General features: G+C 38.4%; 3 protein-coding genes and 1 pseudogene across 9 annotated transcripts; 3 read left to right on the top strand and 1 right to left on the bottom strand.

The window, feature by feature from the left end:
• Nucleotides 1-213: 213 nt before the first annotated feature.
• Nucleotides 214-2,766, top strand: LOC106352800 (annotated as a pseudogene).
• On the bottom strand, nt 2,693-4,595 carry LOC106352801 (S-formylglutathione hydrolase). Its single transcript, XM_013792432.3, has 7 exons — nt 4,362-4,595; nt 4,028-4,145; nt 3,896-3,943; nt 3,551-3,747; nt 3,290-3,388; nt 3,137-3,202; nt 2,693-3,024 (listed from the first exon to the last, which is right to left on the bottom strand). The coding sequence occupies exons 1-7, from the start codon at nt 4,506-4,508 to the stop codon at nt 2,845-2,847; spliced, it is 855 nt and encodes a 284-aa protein (XP_013647886.1). The 5' UTR covers nt 4,509-4,595; the 3' UTR covers nt 2,693-2,844.
• Nucleotides 4,596-6,521: 1,926 nt separating this feature from the next.
• Nucleotides 6,522-7,211, top strand: LOC106355512. The gene has a single exon (XM_048749408.1). The coding sequence runs from the start codon at nt 6,522-6,524 to the stop codon at nt 7,209-7,211; it is 690 nt and encodes a 229-aa protein (XP_048605365.1).
• Nucleotides 7,212-16,489: 9,278 nt separating this feature from the next.
• Nucleotides 16,490-19,546, top strand: LOC106352802 (glycerol-3-phosphate dehydrogenase [NAD(+)] GPDHC1, cytosolic-like). Of its 7 annotated transcripts, none has more exons than XM_048749310.1 (7): nt 16,496-16,766; nt 16,943-17,047; nt 17,166-17,830; nt 18,349-18,570; nt 18,649-18,896; nt 18,991-19,130; nt 19,217-19,546. In XM_048749310.1, exons 3-7 carry the CDS (start codon nt 17,176-17,178, stop codon nt 19,338-19,340), a joined length of 1,389 nt encoding a protein of 462 aa, XP_048605267.1. In that variant the 5' UTR covers nt 16,496-16,766; nt 16,943-17,047; nt 17,166-17,175; the 3' UTR covers nt 19,341-19,546.
• The last annotated feature ends 120 nt before the right edge of the window (nt 19,547-19,666 follow it).

Here is a 19,666-nt window from a genome sequence, read left to right as displayed (position 1 = left end):
ACAAACTGAGCTCAAGTACCATGAGAGACCCAAGTAGGGGCCCTACTGTACATGCTCTGACGCTAAGTGTAGCCAAGAGACAAAGTAAAATAACAAGAAGAAAAAACTATGCAGTAAAACAAAATATATTTTAGTAACTTTCATATGTAAAGTATGCAACACAAAATAAAACGTCATAAAGATGCCTTAATTAAGAGAAAGAGACAAAAAGTAATGGCATTACAGCTATATAGTGAACATGTACAAGTATATGACTGTACCGCCCAAAACTTTCCTTTAAATTCTCTTCTCTACTCTCTCTTTTTTTCTTGAGAGTTCTCTAAACCTCAAGTTTACCTCTACTTCCTCCATATCATCCTCCCTATCAGTCTTTTCAGTTATTCTCAAGAAAGTAAAAATGGGATTGACCTCATCCTTAAGAAGAAATAACAAGAGTTTCCTCAGAATCTTCATGATCTTGGTTCTAAGCTGTATACCAGGTAGAACCAATCTTTGTTCCAATCATTCTGTTACCACCCCAATAGATTTACCTCCAGATATTCGTTCCTCATTAGACTCACTAGATTTGGAGGGGTACATAAGCTTCAATGATGTCCACAACGCGTCCAAGGACTTTGGCAACAGATACCAGTTACCACCTCTGGCAATTCTCCATCCAAGGTCAGTTTCTGATATCTCAACAATGGTGAGGCGTATAGTACATCTTGGCTCCACCTCAAATCTTACAGTAGCAGCCAGAGGCCATGGTCACTCCCTTCAAGGACAAGCTTTAGCTCATCAAGGTGTTGTCATCAACATGGAGTCACTTAGAAGTCCTGATATCAAGATTCACAAGGGGAAACAGCCGTATGTTGATGTCTCAGGTGGTGAATCATGGATCAACATTCTAAGGGAGACACTAAAATACGGTCTTTCACCAAAGTCATGGACTGACTACCTTCATCTCACTGTTGGAGGTACTCTATCTAACGCTGGAATCAGTGGTCAAGCCTTCAAGTATGGACCCCAAATTAACAACGTCTGCCAGCTAGAAATCGTCACAGGTATTCCATTCATGGTTAATATCTTATGCACCTGTAAAGTATATGCATATCTTCAAAAATACTTTACTCAAATAGTTTTTGAAACTACTCAATGAGGGCATTAATGTGCAAAACATGCAATGCACACAAGAGCAGTAGATAAAAAATATTATTCCACATATTGAATCAGGGAAAGGAGAAGTCATGACATGTTCTGAGAAGCAAAACTCTGAACTTTTCTACAGTGTTCTTGGAGGGCTTGGACAGTTTGGCATAATCACCAGGGCAAGGATAGCTCTTGGACCAGCACCACATATGGTAAAAGTTTCATCTTGAGCATGGTTAATAGGATATGATATAAAGCACCAGTTTCTTGACACATGGGTATGGGTTTTTAATAGGTGAAGTGGATCAGGGTACTCTATTCAGACTTCTCTGCCTTTTCAAGAGACCAAGAACATTTAATTACCAAGAAGAATGGTTTTGACTATGTTGAAGGGTTTGTGACAGTGAATCGAACTGACCTACTCGATAACTGGAGGTCATCATTTAGTCCCAATGATTCCATAGGAGCAAGCCAGTTCAAGTCAGAAGGAAAAACTCTTTATTGTCTAGAAATTGTGAAATACTTCAACACAGAAGAAGTTAACTCTGTGCCTCAGGTGAGATGTGAAAGCAATACGGAGACAATCAATATACTCTCTAGATATGCTAACATCGCAGGAACGGTTTCCCCTGCAGGAAACTGAGAAGTTACTTTCAGAGTTGAGTTATATTCCATCTACTTTGTTCTCATCTGAAGTGCCCTACATTGAGTTTCTGGACCGTGTGCATATAGCTGAGATAAAACTGAGAGCAAAGGGGTTATGGGAGGTTCCACATCCCTGGCTGAATCTCCTGATTCCCAAGAGCAGCATTTTTGAATTTGCCACAGAAGTTTTCAACAACATTCTCACAAGCAACAACAACGGTCCTATCCTTATCTATCCAGTGAATCAATCTAAGTAAGTGAGCATATTCTTCCAATGATTCTGGAAAATAAATAAATTTACCAACACTTTTCTTGTGTGTTGCAGATGGAATAAGCATACATCTTTGATAACTCCAGATGAAGATATCTTCTACCTCGTGGCCTTTCTACCCTCTGCAGTGCCAAATCCTAACTCAGGGACAAGTAACTTGAGTACCTTTTGAGACAAAACCAAAGAGTGCTTAACTTCTGCTCAGCAACAAACATCAACGTGAAGCAGTACTTGCCCCATTACGAGACACAAAGAGAGTGGAGATCACACTTTGGAAACAGATGGGAAACGTTTGCAAAGAGGAAACATACGTATGACCCTCTGGCAATTCTAGCACCTGGTCACAGAATTTTCCAAAAGGCAACACAGTTATCTCCCATCCAACTTTTCTAAGCCAAAGAGGCTATCATGCAGAGGCCACCAACCTGTAAATCACAAACGTAAAAGTTTCCAGTGTTCATTCTAAACGGCTCAGCTAGACAGCAAGAGAGTGATAAATTCTTATTTTTTGTTTCTTTCTTTTGTAAAGCAATCAGCTAGGTATGATGCTCTAGTAACTAAGTAGGGTTATACATATCTATCTCTGTTTTGTGCCATTGTAAATGAGGAAGGCTATGTATGATGTTCGACTCTTATAATGGTCCAATATCATGGAACTGAAGATCTTTTTATTATAGAAGACAAACACACCTCACAAAACAGTTATTGAACACAAAACATAACAAGTCCACTTCCTTTTATTGATATTAATATGTGGACAAAGCCAATGCTGGATGATGATATCGAGCAACTGGAGTGAGCTACAGCTTAAGAGCTTGAGAATGGTGAGTGATGTGGTCTTCGATGAAGGTTGCAATAAAGTAGTAGGAGTGGTCGTATCCTGGGTGCAGACGCAGTAAGAGCGGCGCATTCACTTTCTTGCAAGCCTCTTCAAACTTGTTTGGCAATAACTGATCAGGGAAGAACTGGTCGTTTTCTCCCTGCATTTAACAAAACAGTGTTTTAGGACACATGGAGATGAATACACTACTCATGCGTGTTCATAAGCAGCAAGTGAAGACATAGAAGACCATGCTGTGATAGGGTATATACCTGATCAATAAGAATTGTGGCAGACAGATTGTTGAACTTTGAAATAAGACAAGTGGCATCGTATTCCTGAGATTCAGAGAAACGCAGAGAATGAAATCAATATAGTTTGGCGGCTATATGCATACAGAATCAAATCTAGTAAGGTTATATTACCTCCCAAGCAGCCTTGTTGTCACCTAGATAATTGGTGAATGCTTTCTGTCCCCACTGGCAGTTTATGGGATTGGCAATTGGTGCAAATGCTGACACAGACTGAAAAATGCCACACATACGCACATACACTTTTTAGTAAATGATCAACGAGTAAAAAAATCTTATGCTGAAACATATTATCCACACACCCATTCCAAATTTCCAAGTTCAAAGCATTGCATTCAACATTGGAGTGCCACAAGCAATACAGAAAAATAATACCTTATACTTATCGAGGTTCTTCAGGTAAATAGTAAGAGCTCCATGCCCACCCATGGAGTGTCCAGAGATAGATGCCCTTGTTGTGTCAAGCTGAGTAAAGTTACCACTCAGGAGTTTCGGCAACTCTTTGACAATATAGTCATACATACGCCAGTTCTTCCACTTCTCCTGAGTAGCATTGAGGTAAAATCCAGCTCCTAAACAGGTAAGGAAAGAAAAAAACTTCATTGCAAAACCTGAATACTAACTATCAAAATCCAACCAATAAGTTCAAAGCTACAACATAGTCAGAACAAAAACTGTGTCGGAATGTAAACTAGAGGCATGTAACGTTGCACAGCATACCTACACCGAAGTCGTAGCTGTCTGCTTCCCCTTCAATATTTAATCCTCCTACAAATATCAAAACCATCAGGGAAGATAGGTTATAATAAAAATCATGTACAAAACGCAAAGACATTATAGACAGTGGCTAACTTGGAGAAGTATCTGGGACAACAAGAGCAATGCCGCGAGTGGAAGCAGCACGTTGAGCTCCTGACTTGATGATGAAGTTCTCGTCAGTGCAGGTGAGGCCAGAGAGCCAGTAAAGCACCTGCCAATAAAAAAAAATGACTTTGGCATCACAGCGTGTTCAAACCAATGCAAAACTTAAAGTCTGCTTCTTTGATCGAAACACAGAGAACACAGACCATCGAGATGGATGCTGAAGATAAACCTTGTCTACTTTTACAAAAAAAGATCAGAGCTTTACAGAGGAAGATTGATCTAAATAACTAAAACTGAGATCAAAGTAGTGAAGATAGCATACAGGGGATCTACGGGAAGATGAAGCAGAAGGAGGGAAGTAGATGGAGAAAGTCATGGAACAGCCAAGTGTCTCACTGTAGTGTTTGTATCTTTTGTTGAAGCCATCGAACATCTTCGTGCTTCCGATCTCGCTTAGCCCAGACTCCATTTTCTCTCTCACTAACTCACTCTCTCACAAATGCAGCGGAGAAAAACGATCGAAGGAGGAGGAGAGAAGTCTATCGCTTTCTACGGTGGATGAGAGCCCATTACGGTTTTAGGCCTATTAAGAGAGGGTCTTCAAAGGCCCACTCGATTAATTAAGTCTATATGGTTTTAGTTGAGAGGCCTCTTTAAAGGTTTTGATTTGATTAATAGAAAAAAGCTGTAACACGGAGACGATAGTCGGACATTAACCCCCGACTTCGAATTACCAAAAAATCGAAGATTAAGTAAAGTATACGCAGAGACTAATTTAATTATTATTTTATTTTGTTATAGTATTTAAATTAAATATATTAGAATGTAATAGTTTTTCGTATGTTATCATTGAAATTTATATTTATTGGTCGAACAAAATTAATTGTTAACATATGTTGATACCATACAATTGAAAAACAAATTAATCTAGATTAGGATTTTAATTTTTATATATGTATATGTGTATATATATTAACCTCTGCTAACTCTACCAAAAATCTGTTGTTTCTGTTATGAACAATATGGATTGCTAGTAACCAAATGGCCAAACCGTGGCCCATGGAGAGAGAGAGAGTCGGCGGTCCAAAGGGAGAGAGAGTGGCCGACTTTAGTCTTAGAATGTTTCCATTTATCTCTTCATGTTTATCTTTAAGAAGTTTTCCTTTTTCCTTTAGGATAATGATTTGTACACTTTCCTTTTATCTATTCCTTGTAACCCCTATATAAGGGACCACTTTGATTGAGTAATAAGACAGAGAAAAACACACACGATTTTACCTTTGTTCACAACACATTATCAGCACGATAGCCTCTGAACCCTGAGACCAAAATCGAAACCTAAAAGCCTAAACCGGCGACTAAAAACTTAAACCCTAATCCTAATCTTGTTCATCTAAGAACTCAGGAGATCAATCTTGAAACCTAAAGCTTCTCAGATCATGTTCCAGATCAGAAGAACCGCCATCCAGCTCGCGATCGAACCCGAAGTCCGCGACCGACCCGAGACGATCCGATCCCCGAACAGCTCGCAGCCTAGACGCCTCCAGCCCGCGATCGACCTCATCCGCGACCCGATAGGAGGCAGCAAGCGTCCGATCATCTCAGCTCGAAGTTTCATCCATTCTCAGGTGGTCCGGTTCTAAATCCCCTACGAAACAAAGGTATAAACATAATCTGAGAACCTAGAACAATAAGAACCCTAATTCCATCATTATGGAAACAATGTCTTGATGAAACCCTAAAAGAAACCATAAGATTAAAATCGACAAGTCTTAAAACTAGAAACATAAATCGATTCCAATTAGAACCTGATTGTATGTTGATTGATTAAATCTGAAACATGGCAAACCCTAATCAAGGAATCGAAAACCCTAAAAGAAGCTAGTGTCCGATTTTAAGATTGATCTTGATTGTTTGATTTCTTATTTGATTTGAGGTTTAGGAATGATTAGATTGCTTGAATTAAATACAAATACTTAAGGCCTTGAAACCTTAAACATAAGTTGATAGAATTTAAAGATTGAAAACCCTAGGGATCATAAGAATGTTTAAATCGTTTTGCATGAATCCGAACATGATATTGCATTTACAATGGGTTAAAACAAGATCGGCCAGCATATAGATCACACGAGCTTAGGTTGATTGCATTAGTAAACCTATAGGGCCGTGTGGCTCATGATTGATAGCACCATGGTCGATTAGTATTGTTTGAACATCATAAATGCATAAGACGTGTTGTGGCCGAGCTTGCTTATATCCTGCGGCCACGTGATCACATTGTGAATCTAAAATCTTATATGATAATGTGAATCAGATGTCGAAAATAGCAAACAGAGACTACGCAGCCCTTAATCTCTCCGGAGACAATTACTTGCAGTGGGCGCTAGATACAAGGATTAGTCTAAAGTCCAAGGGACTCGGTGATACTATCATCGAGGACAACAATGAGAATGAAAAGAATAGATACAGGGCCATAAGCTTTATGCGCCATCATCTCATTGAAGGTCTTAAAGATCAGTACATGACGATTGAGAATCCATTGGATCTTTGGAATGCTTTAAAGCACAGATATGATCACCAAAAGATGGTGTTGCTTCCAAAGGCAAGGCACGACTGGATGCATCTCAAATTCATGGACTATAAGTCGGTGGATGAGTATAATTCAGCCTTGTTCAAGATAGTTTCAATACTAAGGCTTTGTGGTGAAGAAGTCTCCGATGTGATGATGCTTGAAAAGACCTACACGACTTTTAATCAGTCGAATTCTGTGTTGCAACAGCAATATAGAACAAAAGGTTTTGCCACATATACTGATCTGATCTCATGTCTACTCTTGGACGAAGCAAACAATGAGCTTCTTATGAAGAATAGTGGAGCTAGACCGGCCGGGACAGCACCATTACCCGAAGCCCATGAGGTTGAAAAGAAAGATCCCAAAGAGACCTACTACACCCAAGACAACAGGAAACCATACGGCAATAGCCGTGGTGGGTACAGGGGGCGTAGGCGTGACAATCATAACGGTCGAGACAACTACTCAACCGGCCGAAAAGGAAACCACAATAACCGTGGTCGTGGTTCCAATTACGGTCGGGGCCGAGGGAGTTATGGCCGTGGACGAGGTGGCATATCCAAACCATCTTACACGTCCAAGTCATTATGTCACAGATGAGGGATGGACAACCATTGGGCCGAGAACTGCAGAACTCCGAAACACTTGTGCGAACTCTATCAAGAGAGCCTCAAGAACAAGAACCCAGAGGCAAACATGATCCAAGAAAACGGTCATGATGACAAAGGATATGGATATGATGCTGACAATGAATCCGACAGGGACAACAAAGATGACCAAATGGATTTTGAGACATCCGACTGTCTAAAGGACTAGTTTTTCGAATCACATTGTCTTATTGCTTTATGTCTTTGATTTGGTGTTTTTATTTTATGTAATGAAATTTATAATAATAAAAGTTTTAAAGATCTTATAAAGTCTCTAAATTTTATTTATAGAAATGAATGATGAGATGAGTATACTTGTGGTGGATAGTGGCACAAGTCATACAATCCTTAGAGACAAAAGGTACTTTATGAATCTCACAATGCAAAGTGCAAAGGTACAAACCATTGCGGGTGAGGCTAGCCTGATTAAAGGTCACGGCCAGGCCTATGTGATGATGCCCAAGGGCACTCACCTAGAGATCAAAACCGCCTTGTATTCCCCAAGCTCTAGAAGAAGCTTATTGAGTTTCAAGGATATAAGATTGAATGGTTTCCACCTTGAAACATGGGAAGAAGGAAACAAAGAAATCCTTAACATAACTTTGATCACCAAAGGCAATAAAAAGATCCTAGAGACTATGCCCGCAATGTCTACTGGTCTATAATATGCAAGGATCAGCATGGTCGAGGCAAACACCTCCGAGCTATTCACTTTATGGCATAACCGGCTTGGCCATCCCGGAACAGGAATGATGCGAAATTGATGATGAATTCACAAGGGCACACATTTAAAGGAGTGATCCCACGAAATCTCACATGTGTAGCATGTGCACAAGGGAAACTCATAACTAGGCCATCACCAGCCAAGGTTAATAAAGAAACCTTAAACTTTCTGGAAAGGATCCAAGGAGATATATGTGGACCAATACACCCACCTTGTGGGACGTTTAGATACTTCATGGTCCTCATTGATGCATCGACCAGATGGTCGCATGTATGTCTGCTATCCACTCGGAACCTAGCCTTTGCACGGCTGCTTGCTCAGATGATGAATTCACAAGGGCATCCCGGCTTGGCCATCCCGGAACAGGAATGATGCGAAAATTGATGATGAATTCACAAGGGCACACATTTAAAGGAGTGATCCCACGAAATCTCACATGTGTAGCATGTGCACAAGGGAAACTCATAACTAGGCCATCACCAGCCAAGGTTAATAAAGAAACCTTAAACTTTCTGGAAAGGATCCAAAGAGATATATGTGGACCAATACACCCACCTTGTGGGACGTTTAGATACTTCATGCTCCTCATTGATGCATCGACCAGATGGTCGCATGTATGTCTGCTATCCACTCGGAACCTAGCCTTTGCACGGCTGCTTGCTCAGATGATAAGGCTGAGAGCACATTTTCCAGATTTTCCTCTTAAGACTATACGTCTAGACAATGCTGGTGAATTCATGTCCCAGGCATTTAATGAATATTGTATGTCCATGGGGGTAAAAGTAGAACACTCCGTGGCACATGTCCATACACAGAACGGCTTGGCCGAATCCATCATTAAACGTATCCAGCTGATAGCCCGTCCATTACTTATGAAGTCTCAACTTCCGGTATCAGCATGGGGAAATGCAGTTTTACATGCAACGGAACTGATTCGCATCAGACCATCTAGTGAGCATAGATATTCACCACCCAATTACTTACGGGTCATGAGCCAGACGTGTCCCACATCAAAACATTTGGATGTGCCGTCTACGTTCCAATTGCTCCACCACAGAGAACTAAGATGGGACCGCAGGGGAGGATGGGAATATACGTAGGATATGAATCCCCAAGCATTATAAAGTATCTTGAGCCAACAACCGATGATTTGTTTAAGGCCAGATACGAAGACTCACAGTTTGATGAGTCCAAATATCCGCCCTTAGGGGGAGATAACAGCCGGTTGATAACAAAAGATTTAGAATGGTTTAGACCATCAACATCTTGGCAAGATCCTCGGACTAAAGATTGTGATTTAGAAGTCCAAAAGATAATACATCTTCAAGAGCTAGCCAATAGACTGCCAGATACATTTGCTGACCCAAATAGAGTGACAATATCACACATCCTGGCTTGTAATGCACCTATAAGATTAGACGTCCAAGATGGACAGTGTCAAGTGGCTACAGAGTCTAAGCAACGTTTAAAACGTGGTAGACCAATTGGTTCCAAAGACAAACAGCCTCGGAAATCCAAGAAAGGTGCTGGATCCGAGAGCATCAAGGAAACCGTCCAGGACATAGATGGATCGGTCGAGCCGACCATGACGGTTCAGCCGAGTGTACCGACCACACCCGATGATCCGGCCGTCCCTCAAAGTGAGGTCCGGGACGCTGGACTTCACGGGACACAAGAGCCGGACAACCAAGAGATCTCTATAGACCATGTAATGTCTGGAAAACAATGGAACAGAAAAGATATCAACGTTGATGATTTATTTGCATACAAGGTAGCACTTGAGATCATGGATAAAGATGAGGATCTAGAACCCACGTCCATACAAGAATGCATGCTAAGATCAGATTGGATCAAATGGAAACAAGCTATAAACGTGGAGTTAGAATCATTGAGAAAGAGATGCGTTTTTGGCCCTATAATCTTGACACCTAGAGATGTCAAACCAGTGGGATACAAATGGGTCTTTGTAAGGAAGAGAAATGAGAAAGGAGAAGTAGTGAGATACAAAGCACGGCTTGTAGCACAAGGATTCTCACAAAGACTAGAAATAGACTATGAGGAAACTTATTCCCCTGTGGTGGATGCGACTACACTAAGATATCTGATCAGTCTGGCCGTGAAAGAAAACATTGATTTACGCCTAATGGATGTAGTGACTGCATACCTGTACGGACCACTGGATAATGAAATACATATGAGAGTTCCAGAGGGTATTGAGCTCAAAGATAAGAAAGGTTCTCGAGAACAACATTGCATTAAGCTGAATAAAGCCTTTTATGGTTTAAAGCAATCAGGTCGAATGTGGTATAACCGATTATCCGAGTACCTAACCAAAGAGGGTTATAAGAATGATCCAATAAGTCCATGTATATTCATAAAGAAATTCGACAGCAAGGGCTATGTTATAATGTCTGTTTATGTGGACGACCTGAACATAATAGGAACCTCTGGAGAGATTTCCCAAACGGTCGAGTGTCTAAAGAAAGAATTCGAGATGAAAAACTTAGGGAAAACTAAGTTCTGTTTGGGATTACAGTTTGAGTATAAAGCAAATGGCATCCTTGTGCATCAAGAAACTTATACAGAAAAGATACGCAAGCAATTTAATATGGACCAGGCACACCCCTTGCCGTGTCCTATGGTCGTGAGGTCCTTAGACCTAGAAAAGGATCCATTCGGACCTAAGAAACCGGACAAGGAAGCACTCGGATCGGAAGTGCCTTACTTAAGTGCCATTGGGGCCTTAATGTACTTAGCTAGTCATACTAGACCGGACATAAGCTTTGCCGTGAGCTTACTATCTAGATTTGGTTCATGTCCGACTTTAAGGCATTGGAACGGAGTGAAACATCTGTTCAGGTATCTGCAAGGAACAAAGGATCTCAGTTTGTTCTACACCAACCGGCCAGAAGAGAACATGGTCGGATATGCAGATGCTGGGTACTTATCTGACCCACACCAGGCTAGATCTCAAACAGGATATGTGTTTACACATAGTGGAGCCGCAATATGCTGGCGTTCAACAAAGCAATCCTTAGTTGCTACATCATCTAATCACGCCGAGATCATAGCCATGTATGAGGCAAGCCGTGAGCTTGTTTGGTTGAGGAACATGACCGGCCATGTCTTAAGAGAGAGTGGTCTGGCCGTGGGACAAGAGAAGGAGGAGCCAATGATCATCTACGAGGACAATGCAGCGTGTATCGCTCAGCTCAAGGAAGGATACATCAAAGGAGACAGGACCAAGCACATCCTGCCCAAGTTTTTTTTCACCCACGACTTGCGGAAGGCAAAGGAGGTTCAAGTAGTTCAAGTCCGATCCAGCGACAACTCAGCCGACCTCTTCACCAAGTCTCTGCCAACCTCAACGTTCAGGAAGCTGGTTCATCAGATAGGTATGCGCCGGCTGAAGGATCTTCAGTGATGCCTTCATCAGGGGGAGTGTCATGTGTTGTACTCTTTTTCCTGTCTACGGTTTCCATTTTTTCCCACCTTGGGTTTTTGGTTTTCCTAGAGAGGTTTTAACGAGGCAACATCGTGCATGATACGAGCCCATATGGTTATAGCATCCAAGGGTGAGTGTTATGAACAATATGGATTGCTAGTAACCAAATGGCCAAACCGTGGCCCATGGAGAGAGAGAGAGTCGGCGGCCCAAAGGGAGAGAGAGTGGCCGACTTTAGTCTTAGGATGTTTCCATTTATCTCTTCATGTTTATCTTTAAGAAGTTTTCCTTTTTCCTTTAGGATAATGATTTGTACACTTTCCTTTTATCTATTCCTTGTAACCCCTATATAAGGGAACACTTTGATTGAGTAATAAGACAGAGAAAAACACACACGATTTTACCTTTGTTCACAACAGTTTCCCAATTGCTAAGTCACATGTTCTAACGCCGGGGATTGATGCTCTGACTGCAATTTAATCTTTTTTCACATTGTTAGTATTGATTTACAAAAGTCCTACCTCTGTTATAGAGAAAAAGAGAGGCAAAATCTTACTCTATATATAGAGTTCACATGCTAAAAAATGTAAGGCATTTGAGCTTCGAAATTTCTCCAAAGCCCAATATATATTTTCACAGTTTATAATTTAGGCTTACATAATCGGATCATTAGTTGAAAATTGGGCTGATTATTCGGTAAATGGACTAATTAGTTGTTTAACGGGGTGACTAATTGGTTAAATGGGTTGAGTAATTGGTGTCCGGTTTTGTTGGGTGATTATACCAAAATCGCTGCGGAAGATGTCCAAGCAGCGCCTACTCGGGCAGCTAGGCAGTCACGGTTTTGAACTGGACATACATGTGTGTTTTGTGTGTCAGTAGTGTAGCTGGCCTTTTGTATGTGAAAGAGGATGTGCTGCCCAACTGTTCTCAGAACAATGATTTATTGATGTTTTTTTTTATTTTTCATTTGTAAAGAAACAATGAACTATGTTGTGCGAAATTGATTGATTATAAAGTATGTTCATTTTGTTAGGTGATCAAATCATTTATATATGACATATAACAAGATAATGTACGTGTTTTTGACGAAGGTCCCATTTATTTATTAGTACTAGGATCGGCCGGGCTACGCCGGGGTTTTTTGTTTGAATTTTAATTTTAATTATATATTTAGTATGTTTATTTTAATATATAAATATTATAATCTATTACACAAATATAAGTAGCTCGATAATTATAAAATAATTTTAAATTATTCATTGTTTTTTTTTCTTATGCAAATCCAAATTTTGTATTCAATTTTTTATTGGAAATTATATATAAAATGATGAGTAGAATGAAAAAAATTAATTAAATTTTAGTTATGGTGTTTAATTGGCTGAATTGTAGACATGTATCATTTATAACTTTTTTTTCCAATTTGTCTCTGAGTAATTTAATGGACCCTCTTCTTAAATCTACAATATATATTTTTGTGATTTTTTTCTTAAATCATATGTTTAAAATTTTTAATATTATCTTGATCAAAAAACTTACAACTACTTAAAAATTATAGACTAAATTCTTACAATAAAATTTTTTCATTTACAACGCACTTAATTAGACTCGTTATCTAAATATTATTTATCTTACTTTATAAGTTTTGTTGTAAAATATTGTTAAATGTACAACTAATTAAATATTATTTTTCTCAAGTTACTGCCTTATGCTTTTCAGTTGTTCCATTTGTTCAAAAGTCAAAAAGCAAATCATATTTCTAGACAAAAATATGTCTGGTGGGTACCAAACGCAGCTTGGCTCAAGACTTGTCTCGAGGTTAGACTCACTGCCGAGACAGTAACGGAGGAGTATTATGATATAGAAAGAAACAAATGAAAAGTTCCTAACTCATGCCTGGACTTAGGTTCTAGTGAAAACGCATGATATCAAATGTGTATAGCTCATTCACAAACAAATCCTAGGTGAGATATACTTTTACTTTGCTACTACTGAAGCAAAAAGTTCTTGTATGAAATTTGGTTGAAGATGTAAATAAGCGCATAAGGTACTTGTCTTTACTGCATAGAGTTAGAGGAATGTGTATAATATTTATTCTGAAGGCTATTTTAATTATCAACTTAGTAGTTCAGTTAAATTTTATATAATAGAATCATAGGGGAAGCTTTACGTATTTGGATTGGTAGTAAAAGTAAAACAAAGATGGTGGCAATCCCTTTATTATTTTGAATTATCAAGTTAACGCATTCTGAAATACCAAGTCAAAAATTAAAACTGCACTTGGGGGGTGTCCATACCATGTCATCATCAAGATCCTCTTCGTCATCAGAAACTTGAGGTGGACTTAAAAAGGTGAAGAAACTCTCACAGTCCTCAGTCTTAGTGATCGGCTTTGTGTTTTTGGATCCCTTATTTGGCTTCTTTTTAAGGATCCTCCGAGTCAAACACTTTCCAGGAAACCACTCAATCTCCGTCCTGGATAATACTTAAAAGATCAATAAGACTTCTAGAGAACCATAAAACAGTAAATGCATGATAAAATCAAAAGATCATATCCAATGGCCTTCTCGAGGATAGGCTCATCTTCATATCATGTGATATGTCTTGGTCAAGACTGTGTTCTTGAAGTAAGGGTTCTCATCAAAGAAAAACTCGAGCTTAAAAACCCTTTTGGTTCTTCAACGCTGTTCCACTTGATATCCTTAAGATACTTAAGAGCACCTTCATCTCAGGTATCTAGAATCATTGGGGAAAAAGTACATCAAGATAAAGAGAATCGAATTTTAATAAACAAAAACAATATAAGAGTATCCTAATAATGGACCTCTTCAGCAGTAATTTCATTGTTTTTAATGCAATAAGCCATAAATCAGGTACTTCTTTCGCTGCAGGAAACAAAAAAGAAAAACAGATGCTCGTATCAATTGAAACAATATTTCACGATCATCAGAAACTAAAAACATAATCAGGTTTTAGTGTGCGCAATAGATAGCATACCTTCAGCAGTTTTGTCTTCTCATTTTTCTGTTTTCACTTCTTCTGGTGCACCTTCAACTTCAACCACACCAGTGACAATCTCATATCGCTGTTTTATGTGAACAATGCGATAGGAAAGCAGAAAACCATTAGTGTCAGTTACTTATAATCATACGACAGAGAGAAGTCTTGTTAAACTTGTATTAGTCATCTTAGGAAAGCAGAAAAACATCAATATATCAGTTATAAGCATGTGGGAATACAAAAAGAAGTAAAGAACACTCAACACTATTAACATATAAGTAAGTAGCAACACATAGAAGTATTTTTAATCAAATTTTATTAGTTGAGGTTTCATGTGATGATAGAATCAAAGACCATTTGCATTACCTTGGTATAGAAAGGCTGATACAATTTCTGATATTTAGCTTCTAGTGCTGCTCTCTGACTCTCCTCGAAGAACTTTGCTTCGATTTCATCACGTTGGTTCTACAGTGCAAAACTGAATTAAGGAATCAGATATAACTCTGGACTCCCCCAAAATGTAATCAGAGCCAACGATTTCAAACCAAATGCAAAATGAGATTGTGTTAGAAAACAGAGAAAACAAAAAAACTTTAATGTTTTACTGCCCAAAAGAGATGAAGTAATGCACGTGAAAACAACTCCAATCTCTGGGATTATTCCACACTTCGTCTCCTCCAACAGTTTTCTCTTCCTTCCATCCAATCAAATTTTAACGGAAAAAATCGATCTACCGGTGGAGTTTAAGGAGATGGTGTCACCCGAAAACGCTAATTGGATATTCGACCTGATCGATACCGACTATGGAAGCTTCACCATCCAAGGTCCTGGTTTCTCTTGGCCCACTCACCAACCTCTTGGCGTTTCTTCTAACTCCAGGACTGCGTGTTGGACTGCGTGTGTACGCCGGAGATTCACCGGGAAGGATGTCTCCGATTTTTAAATCGGCGGTTTTGGCGAAGTATTACGGCGAGAAGAAAAGACCACAGAAAGTGAAAAAAGAAGAGAGAACACAGGCGAAGTGCAGCGTTTTGGAAGAGGGACAGGTGTCGCGACGTCAGACTTCGAATTAGTGATGTGGAAGCTGAGGTGGCTTCACCAGGAGGGAGTAAACCCTCTTTTATATATAAAGATTACCCCATAAAAGATAATGTATGTTCTCTCTTTTACAACATAAATTGTTCATTGTTAGATGATCAAATCATTTATATTTAATACTATCTCCGTTTCCGGAAGTAAAATTTTGTAGAATTTTTTCTTGTTCCAAAAAGATAGATTTTCTATATTATTAATGTATTTTTTTTTATTTTTAAGAAACATTAATTGAGAATATTTGAATTGATTAAATTTCATTGGTGGAAAGTTATTAGAAAGTGTATAATAAAGTAACAAATAAGTTAAATTATAAATATTTATTGAATTCTTAATAAACGTGAATACTATAGAAAATCTTATTTTCGGGAACAGAGGGAGTATATCGCAAGATAATGTATGTTCTCTCTTTTTGTAACATAAATGGTTTCATAAAACCAATAATTAAACAAAAAGTATTTTTTAGTATAAAATGCTTCAATAAGAAAATACAAAATTAATCAATTAAAAAAATTCTGATAAATACTTCCTCCATTTTCTAATAGATGATGTTTTGGAGATTTTTTTTATTTCAAGTTATATGGCATTTTCAATTTTCAAAAAACCTAATTATTGATTTTAATGCTACACGACTCTTTATATTATGGATTTTGTTTTTTTTATTGGTTGAATTTGGGTTTGGTGGATAATTAATTATGTTTTTGTTTACAAAATGTAAAAAATATCTAACTATTTTTAAAAAAATATGTGCATAATTCTAAACAACATCTAATATCAACGAAGGAAATATAAAATTTGTATAACAATATGAAAACAATTTATATTTTTAAACATAATAAGAATATTATAAAAAAAATGGTTGTAATAGTAAATGCTGTATTTCTTTTGTGCCATTAAAGATCGTGTCCGAAGTTAGGCACCTTCCCTTAAATGTACACCGATAACCAAAATTAAATAAAAAGAGTCTGTTCCTTTCCTCGACTGTACCCATCAATGCTTATGCCCATTCCTCTCCCTTGCTCTGTAGTATTAATTCTAACTCACTACTTTGCCTTTCTCATGAAAGTTTTATGATTTTCTGCCAGTAGATAAATCTTCTCATGCGTTTTTGTCTTTCCTTCTTGATTTGGATTTGTTATTTCTTTTATGGTTGCCGACACGAAAGGTTTGTTCTTCTTGACTTTGTGTTTTGTTTACCGAACTTTCTCATTGTGTTAGATGAACAACTCAAAGACGGAGCTAACAAGGTATTGTCTATTTCTATTTTATTTCATAATCTTTCATTCTCTCTTGATTTGCTTTGTTTCTCTGTATTTTTTTTTTTTGGTAAGATGTTATTCTCTGTAGTTTTCTCAGGTTGTAGCATTACTATTTATTGCATTAGTGTCTTGTTTTTGATCTCCCTTTTGTTACATGGCAGAAGAAAGCTAGAACACACAAAGACAAAACTCAGGTCCTGTTTGGTGAGAATAGCTGAGTTATTGAACCAAGAAAGTCTACTTATTCTTTTGGAGCAAGAAGCTGACTGGTAAAATGCCCATTTGATTTCTTTGTATTCTTGATTGAACTCAATATATAAAAGCTGAGATAGTCATTGATTGCTCTTTGGCATTGCCTTTTGTTTGGTGTTGAATATCTTGGTGTAGACTAAAAAAAATGGTGGGAAGCATCGAGGCCAAGAGCCTGTTATCAAAATGTTCTGCTCAACACAATGGTCTCAACTTGGAGGATAAGCTTGATGAGTTTCGTCGTCTTCTTGGAAAATCAGACAAAGATCCGTTAAGGATTGTAAGCGTTGGAGCTGGTGCTTGGGGAAGTGTCTTTGCAGCTCTTCTCCAAGAAAGCTACGGAGGTTTCAGGGAGAAGTTTCAGATCAGGATATGGAGAAGACCCGGTAGAGCTGTTAGTAGATCAACAGCTGAGCATTTGTTCGAAGTGATCAATTCTCGGGAAGATGTCCTGAGGAGACTGATAAGACGCTGCGCTTATCTGAAATACGTCGAGGCAAGACTCGGTGATAGGACGCTCTATGCAGATGAGATATTGAAAGACGGGTTTTGTCTTAACATGGTTGACACGCCGCTTTGCCCTCTCAAGGTTGTGACAAACCTGCAAGAAGCTGCGTGGGATGCTGATATTGTTGTTAATGGATTACCTTCGACTGAGACACGACAAGTGTTTGAAGAGATTAGCAAGTATTGGAAAGAGAGGATCACAGTTCCTATTATTATCTCTCTGTCTAAGGGTATTGAAACTGCTCTCGAGCCAGTTCCACATATCATTACTCCAACAAAGATGATCCATCAAGCAAGTAAGCTTCTTCTTCTTTCTACTATTGAGTCTATTAGGCATGGTGGTTAGGTATCCCGTTCAGGTTTGTTTTGTTGATTTGGATTTTCGGATTTTTGATTCGGATCGGGTTATAACCAGTGTGTGAAATCTCCCAAAATTATAAAAAAAATTGACCAAAAAATACTAGAATTATTTAAATTATTCAAAAAAGTTTAATTAAAAACTAATTAAGCTACCTAAACTAACTAAAAATTACTCAAAATAACAAATAAGACAAACTAAAAATCTTTAAAATATTCTAAAATTTCTAAAATTTCTGTTTGCTTTGTGTTGAACCCAAACCCAAAAGTAACTGTTCTTAAGTCTCATTCGGATATTTTTATACGGTTTTGGTTTTTTTGGTTCGGGTTAAAGTTTGGACTTCGGTTTAGGGTAAAAACGTCCAGGCATAGAGTCTATCGACATATCTAAGCTTAGTTGTCTGTAATTTTAACTCTTTCTTGGATTGGTTCTTGTCTTTGGTGTTTGTGGATATAGCTGGTGTGCCGATTGAGAATGTACTCTATCTTGGTGGACCAAACATTGCTGCTGAAATTTACAACAAGGAATATGCTAATGCTAGAATCTGTGGAGCTGAGAAATGGAGGAAACCACTAGCAAAGTTCTTAAGACAACCTCATTTCATTGTTTGGGACAATAGTGATCTTGTGACACATGAAGTAATGGGAGGTCTCAAGAATGTGTACGCCATTGGAGCTGGTAAGTGTCTGCATGTACACAAGGACTCGAGGGATTTTACCTTGGCTTTGATCCTTCTCCTCTTGTTCTTTTTTTCAGGAATGGTGGCAGCGCTTACTAACGAGAGCGCTACAAGCAAATCAGTGTACTTTGCTCATTGTACATCTGAGATGATATTCATAACTCATTTACTAGCAGAAGAACCTGAGAAACTTGCAGGACCTTTGCTAGCTGACACTTATGTGACCTTGTTGAAAGGGCGTAACGCCTGGTATGGTCAGATGCTTGCTAAAGGAGAAATAAATAGAGACATGGGTGATAGTATAAGCGGAAAGGGAATGATTCAGGTATCTCAATTCTAAGTGAGAGAACAAAGAAGTTTGAAATTTTTGGTGTCTATCAAGGCTTAATGTGAATGAATGTTTGGTTGTGTTTGAATAGGGTGTTTCTGCAGTGGGAGCGTTTTATCAACTGCTTAGTCAGTCCAGCCTAAGTATATTGCATTCTGAAGAGAAGAAACCTGTGGCTCCGGTTGAATCATGTCCTATTTTGAAAACACTCTACAAGATACTCATCACAAGGTAAGAACATTGAATCTCTCTTGGAACTTGCTTCGTTCATTCTGTAATGAACTATGTTTGCTCAATTTTGTGTCTGGATTTTGCAGAGAACAATCAACACAAGCGATTCTGCAAGCATTAAGGGATGAAACACTGAATGACCCAAGAGACAGGATTGAGATTGCACAGAGCCATGCATTCTACAGGCCTTCCCTTCTAGATCAGCCTTGATTAGTCTGTCATGGCTCATAATCCGAACTTCTAAGATCTTACTTGTGCAAACTGCAGATTCTGCTATGTTAAACATCATGTCTTAAAATTGATTGTTGTTCAGTTTCTTGAGTCGTCATAATCTTTGTACTGTATCTTTCTCTTTATGGCTTTTTTTTTACTAAGAAAATATCAACTTCAATATACCAATAAGCAATTCTACTTTAGACTATCCTGAAATGCATTCTAAAAGCCAAGCAAGCCCTGTGTAATTTATAAAAGCTAATGGTAGTTGCATCGGTTGTTCTGTAAAGTCTGATGTTAACTATACCAGGTAAGATCAGTTA

The sequence above is a fragment of the Brassica napus genome, chromosome C3 (assembly GCF_020379485.1).
Source record: "Brassica napus cultivar Da-Ae chromosome C3, Da-Ae, whole genome shotgun sequence".
Taxonomy (NCBI): domain Eukaryota; kingdom Viridiplantae; phylum Streptophyta; class Magnoliopsida; order Brassicales; family Brassicaceae; genus Brassica; species Brassica napus.
The sequence above is the reverse complement of the archived record's forward strand: the minus strand, read 5'-3'. Positions and strand labels throughout refer to the sequence as shown.

Excerpts from the sequence above, each read along its gene's own strand:
- LOC106355512 (XM_048749408.1), top strand. The coding sequence starts at position 6,522 with ATGCGCCATCATCTCATTGAAGGTCTTAAAGATCAGTACATGACGATT.
- LOC106352802 (XM_022697333.2), top strand. The coding sequence starts at position 17,176 with ATGGTGGGAAGCATCGAGGCCAAGAGCCTGTTATCAAAATGTTCTGCT. Across the intron at positions 17,831-18,348 it reads AAAGATGATCCATCAAGCAA|CTGGTGTGCCGATTGAGAAT; the intron begins GTAAGCTTCTTC and ends TTGTGGATATAG. Across the intron at positions 19,131-19,216 it reads TACAAGATACTCATCACAAG|AGAACAATCAACACAAGCGA; the intron begins GTAAGAACATTG and ends TGGATTTTGCAG.
- LOC106352801 (XM_013792432.3), bottom strand. The coding sequence starts at position 4,508 with ATGGAGTCTGGGCTAAGCGAGATCGGAAGCACGAAGATGTTCGATGGC. Across the intron at positions 3,389-3,550 it reads AGAACCTCGATAAGTATAAG|TCTGTGTCAGCATTTGCACC; the intron begins GTATTATTTTTC and ends GGCATTTTTCAG. Across the intron at positions 3,025-3,136 it reads CCACAATTCTTATTGATCAG|GGAGAAAACGACCAGTTCTT; the intron begins GTATATACCCTA and ends TGTTAAATGCAG.